Source organism: Pistacia vera, unplaced genomic scaffold, assembly GCF_008641045.1.
Source record: "Pistacia vera cultivar Batoury unplaced genomic scaffold, PisVer_v2 Contig359, whole genome shotgun sequence".
NCBI classification, from domain to species: Eukaryota; Viridiplantae; Streptophyta; class Magnoliopsida; order Sapindales; family Anacardiaceae; genus Pistacia; species Pistacia vera.
In genome coordinates, this window is record NW_022196178.1 from 560,637 (window position 1) to 566,835 (window position 6,199).

At 34.8% G+C, this 6,199-nt stretch overlaps 1 protein-coding gene across 1 annotated transcript; it reads right to left on the reverse strand.

Annotated features, from left to right (window-relative positions):
• Nucleotides 1-860: 860 nt before the first annotated feature.
• LOC116139790 (F-box/kelch-repeat protein At1g51550) lies at nucleotides 861-4,959 on the reverse strand. The gene is made up of 2 exons (XM_031425446.1): nucleotides 4,432-4,959; nucleotides 861-2,057 (listed from the first exon to the last, which is right to left on the reverse strand). The coding sequence occupies exons 1-2, from the start codon at nucleotides 4,829-4,831 to the stop codon at nucleotides 1,099-1,101; spliced, it is 1,359 nt and encodes a 452-aa protein (XP_031281306.1). The 5' UTR covers nucleotides 4,832-4,959; the 3' UTR covers nucleotides 861-1,098.
• Nucleotides 4,960-6,199: the final 1,240 nt, after the last annotated feature.

Genomic DNA, 6,199 nt, shown 5'->3' on the forward strand with positions numbered 1-6,199 from the left:
GACTTCAGTCTGAATAAGTAGTTGCTCTTTCATGTAAATTTTGAAGTTCCTTTCTGTGGTAGAAGATATAACTGTTTCTTTATTGTGTCATTTTTTTTTTTTCCTTTTGGTTACAAAAACGTTTTTTGTGGTGAGTTGTTGAATCGTTGCAGCCACTACTGCATAAAAACAATACACACTATTGAAAGAAAGAGTTCTTGACTAACTTGGTAACACTTGATTGGGAAGGGAAGAAAAAAGAATTCTGGAGAAAAAACTAAATAATGAACAGAAATGGGAAAAAATCATGTAGTTTATCCTTTAAAAGCACTAAATAAAGCTTAATTTAGCTGCTGGTAACAATAAAATCATGTTACGATTAATTTTTGCTTCTTTCAACAATATCATTATTCCTACTTTTTCTAATGAATACATATGTAATAAAATTTTGTAAAACAACACAAGAAAACATGACACACTTATCCTATTTTAAGATTTTCTTATCTCATTATTTATAATCTCTTAAATAATAATGACTAATCATAATTCTGTTTTATTAGCCTGGAGCTTGATTTGAACTCTTTTAAAGAGCACTAGAACCCCTCATGTTGGAAAAAGATCAAAAACTAGTTTGCAGCTTCTACTCTCATTTGCCTCCTCAATTGATAAAACTGACATTAAATCACACTCTGACACACTCATAAATCAATCATTTATTGCTACATATCTCTACTTTTTCCAATATCAGGACTTTGGCATCGTTTAAATTCAACCAGACTTTCAAACTACCTCTTTCTCAAAGCGAAAAGTATATTAGTTTGCGCACTTAGATTTAAGTTTAGCAGGACTTTAATTCACAACCTCTGAAGATTTAGAGGTAGTATGATGATTACACCACCCGGGAAATTGCTGTTACTTCTCTCTAACACTAACATTTCATGGATTTTTAGATGTTCTCTAGGAATAGCACAAGATGACATTTATTTTAATAAAGCCAATTCAAGAAAGATATACACAGAGCAGCTAAAGAGATACCTGAGAAAACTACTGTGTACAAGACATGAGAATAAGGCAGTAGCAGCCAACAAATAATGTGCATCGGCTCTGTAGCTTTCCTTTTTACAGCAGAGGCAGAAGCTCCACAAGAAGCAGCTCCCCATTGAATCTCAACCCAGCCGGCTCAGCAGGCTGAAGTAAACCATCCACCATTCCACCAAACACATACAAGTAACGCCCTGAATAATCTGCACAGGCTCGATGAAACGACCTGCAGTTGGGTTTATAACCCACTGTGTCCACCCTTTTCCACACTTTCGGTGAGTTCAACACAGCTTGCTCCAATCTAGAGGATGGTATTGCCTTAGTGTTCAGCGCCCAGAAGTCATTTTTCCGGTGCCTTAATGAATCTTCTCCTCCATGAATTAGTATCCAACCTCCCAATACAAGCGTAGCAGAATGACCAACTCGAGGGAGGGAAGATCCTTCAGGTACGTTCTGTAATTGGTAGTGTATTTGTACCCATTTAAATGAACCTTCAGACGCATCCAAGAACCAGAGATCACTGAGTACTTCATATACCGCTCCTCTCCCACCAAATAGAACCAACTGATTCCTCCCAGTGTAAGTCAATGTGTGTCCCGAACGGGCTGGAGGTGATGGAACAGTCATGACCTCGTGCCATGACCCAAAGCAAAAATTTTCAGATATTTCTAGAACCCATGTATCACCCAATCTGAGGCCATCAAACCCAATCCCTCCATGAACAACCATTTTCCTATTATCAATACAACATGCAGCATGGGCGCCACGTGGTGGTGGTGCAATAGACCCCACATCAAGCAACCTCCATGACAAGGTGATACTATGGTTCTCATGACATGCAACCTGCCCCACCCATGTATCATTGTGACGGTTACCACGGTCGTTTATTCCTCCAAAAAGAACAAGATAATCACCACTCACAACACATGAATGCCCAAATCTCCCACTAGGAATGCCCAAATTAACCTTTTGCCAATTCAACTTCTTTCGAAAATCATTACCAATGTATGCAACCCATGTATCATCGAGATGACGTCCTGAAGTGAAGAGAAATGCAACACAGAAGTATATTTATACATTACAAGAATTAGCTATTGCAAGTAAAAACAAACACAGGCATTGAGTTTACTATTCAAGAGATAATCCAGCTTTATTGGCAGTTTTAAGTTCTGTCACTTAATATTTGTGTCTACTCACTAATTATTTTCGCAAGTAATTGGCTGAAGGAGATTTAATGATCTGTTCACTGTAGCCCCAGTTGCTAAAGAATGCAATAAAGGCGTCTATATTCTATTAGAATCAATGTTGGATGTTTTGAAGTTAATCAAACAAGAAAACGCCAATGCTGGTATTACAAGATTTATTACTTTCTTCAGTCTGAATGATTCCCCCAATGATTTTTGTGTGGTATCAGTATTTAGTCACACAAAGTTTGACAAGAAACATTCTTAACATTTAAAATTGCAACAGTGGTAATTAAGAATATCTCTCCAAAACATCAAGGGATTATCAGTTATTATCTGAAGAAGTACAAGTGGTCATATTGTTATTGTGGAAATCATAACCAATCTAAGCAGTTAGGTTACAGTGCAAGGAGATGCCATAAATAATAGGAAGTCAATGCTCTTTTATAGAAGATCCATGCTATAAAATCAATCAAAGAATTCAGCATACATGAAAACAAACAATCCTTATTTTTCAAGTTGTAACAGATTAAGCAGCTTAAAATTCTTTTGTTGACTATTAGTCATGAAAAGAATATATAAAAAATAACAGACCTTTATCTAGGCTATAAAATTGTGCTTATGAAGTTCCTTGTTGTCGCACCATGCATAGTTTTAATCTAAGTTGATGATGTGAAACTAGTAAGCACTGAAGGGGCACATTGAAGGACCAGGGAATCTTTGTTGGAGTCGTCAAGTAAGATGCAAAATATATTAAGTATTTATGTTAAATTACAATGGCTAGAATCCAGTTCATTATCTAGTAGAGAGCAGCATTATAATCTATATATATAATTAAACAAAGACCGCCAAGTTGTATTTGCAAGGAGGAGAATCTCTATTGTAACTGCTCTCAAGACAATATGTTGCCAGCAGATTTCCCTCAATCCAAGCATGAGAGCATGAACACACTCTTGTATACAGTAGTATGGCTGCCTTTACACTCATGAAATAGAAATATATTTTTGAGGTTATCAGCTACAATTTTACAATTGGCAAGCTGTGATAGTTACAATAAGATGAACTAATCAGGATCTTTTAAGGTTATTAACAATACTTTTATCATTGGAAGTTGGGGGCAATAGTAATGAGACGAAAATGATATTTCACTAATCTCAAACTTATTAGACAAGCCTCTCTCCCCTCAATTCATTTCCTATGTTTTTTCTCATGTTTCCCTACAACAATGAAAGAGAACCTGTAGAAGCAGCACTCCTTTTTCCATATAGAAGAACCAGTTATTTATGAAAGTATTCTAACTATTGAGAAACCAAAACCTCCAATAAACAGTCACCCTCCACAATACACCTTTACACAATAATTCAACTAACTACCCACAAAATTGCCTCAATTTATGTTTCCCTATTGTCATCAAAGCCTAAGAAGCCTTGGTTCTAGCATAGGCAAAGGAAAAGGAAATCGCTTCACTACTTCTATTAAATGTCAGTGATGATAAATTATGTTGATACTTTAAATAATTACACTGAAACCATCCGAAGATCATTCCTAATTTTCTAATCTCCCCTCTTAGTTTAGATGCACTCTTTATGTCAATTCTATATAACTTTTTAAAATAGAAATGAAATTTCCATTATATGATTCAATTTGAGAATGTATATTGTCATTTTCTGTTTGTTTTTACCTTCTACCATTTCTTTGAGACAATACAAGATGACAAGTCTCTCCGAATGATCACCAAGCATAATCTATTAATCATGTATTGTTTTCGGCATTCAGATGTTTGGAATATCAGGCTGATTACAGTCCTTCTGCAATTCTTTTATCAATGTTGGTTTTTTCCCCTTAATTCTGTCTATTCACAGAATTCAGCATACAAAGGTAATTTACATCAAAATCTGATAGTTTAAGAGGCAATAACATCTATATTCGGAAGTTAATATACCAGTGCCAAAATGATCCCTATGCACAGCTAAAATGAAAAATCTTTTCCAAAAAAAAAAAATTCCCTTAACCCTTCAAATCCCTTCCATAAGACTCAGTGATTAAGAAACCAATCTGAAAGTCAAACCTTGGAGCTAACATAAACAAACATCATAAACACATTATACAACTATAACCCACCAAAAGAAACACAACTTAAAGCCAGAACTCATTCAACACCAACATAAACAAGATAAATCAAACCATAAAAAAGAAAACTTGTCATAAAAAAAAAAGCACTACTAACCTCCCTCACAGCCACCACCAAACAAGACCAAACAATTAGACACAAAGTTGAGAGAGTGAGAAGCTCTGGGGTTAGGCAAGGCCAAATCAACATCTGGGTCAGACAGTTTATGGCAAGAAACACACTCAAGATGAGACCCCTGCTTGTACAACCACATCCAAGGAACAATCGGACATGAAGACTTGAAGGCATTAACTGAACTCTCCCCCCAATCCCTTTTGCATAAAGACTCCCATAAAAAATCAGAGCTGGTGAGTGACCTGAACCTCTTGCAGCTCATGGCAAAAGAGAGGATTGATTCTATGGGAAGTCTGAGCAAGATTGAAAAGAGATGGTCTTGAGCTAGATTAACAAGTGGTGATCCATTTTTGTTGTTGGTGGTGGTGCTGGTTTCTGCCATGAAAGTAATGGTTTGTCAGAGCTTGGCAGGACTACTGGGATTTTTTTTAAGGGTAGAGTTATGGGGATGAGAGTGTGAGAGGCATGAGGGCTGTGTGTTGGGCACAATTAGAGAGTAGAGTGGGGGTTTGTTTGTTGGCATTGTTCATGGCCTTTTTCCTTTTTATTTTTATTTTTTTAACAAAAGGGAATTTTCCAAAATTAGCCATAACTTTTGGGCTTTGGACAAGAAGGGTAAGTTTTGAAAATCGTCTCACACGAATAGTCAGAAAATATATTTGTCACGAGAGTAACTTACCTTCGCATTTGTCAAAGTTTAGTTTCTCTTGTAATTATTTATAAAACATGGGGTAGAACTGTTTTTTTGTCAAGATAGGTATATTTTAAATAAGTTTTTATCTTCTTATTATTATAGCATGTTTAAATTTAAATTTGTATAATATTAAACTTACAAAGATTCTATATAAAGTCTTTTCTGCAAAGTATGATTGGATGAATTAATATAAAAAATCAACTTAATAAATACATATTAAATGACAATGAATGATATGTCAATGCAAGAGTATTGTCATGTCACTTTGTATAAATTTTTATAAGTATAGTATTACTCTTAGAGTCTGCTTGGGAGTATTTTTTTTTTTTCACTGGTTTTAGGAGGTTTTTAATTAGACTGGTTTTGAGGTATTTAAAAACCATTACTTGCCAGATTTTTTATAAACTAGTTTTGACTAGTTTAAAAACCCCCCAAAACCAATATAGTGTATTTTTGAGGGATTTATAAAACACCCCAAATGGGTTATTTTGGCTGGTTTAAAAATTTTATCTCAAAAAAACCCCTTTCCACTATTAATAATCTCTTTGCTACTAAAAAAGAGTCACATAATAGAAGAGCCAATCAGCCTCTTCGTTTGATTCTTCCTTCTCCAGCTTCTTCAATTCTCTCAACAAGGTTTGTTTCTCTCTTTCTCTCTCATTTTTTGTTTGGGTTTACCATGCCATGCTTAAATGAGGGAAGGATCCTTTGTTCTTCTTAATTGATTTGCCCTAAATTTGCAATAGGTTAGTCTATTAATCACATTTGAGATGAATTGCCGTTTGTTTGAAAGGTTATACTTCTTTTAAACTCGTATTATTTCATTCAATCTTCAACTTTTAGATGGCTGTTATAATGTTTTTGAATCTTTTATTTATAGAATAATACGTTAGAGTCAAATCATAAATCATGCTCTTCTTTTTATTTTTTTCAGTTTGTTTTGTGGAGCATGTGTGAGACTAAAACCCTTTTATTATTTGAGTTCTCTTTTTTGCATGCTTGTGCTGGCTCTGGCTGATATAAGTTGCCAATTAATCATATTTTTATTTAAAAATA

What these genes read in the sequence shown, in the direction of transcription:
- LOC116139790 (XM_031425446.1), bottom strand. Translation starts at nt 4,831, where the DNA reads ATGGCAGAAACCAGCACCACCACCAACAACAAAAATGGATCACCACTT. An exon ending in TGGTGGTGGCTGTGAGGGAG is followed by an intron (nt 2,058 to 4,431) that starts GTTAGTAGTGCT and finishes TCTTCACTTCAG; the next exon opens with GACGTCATCTCGATGATACA.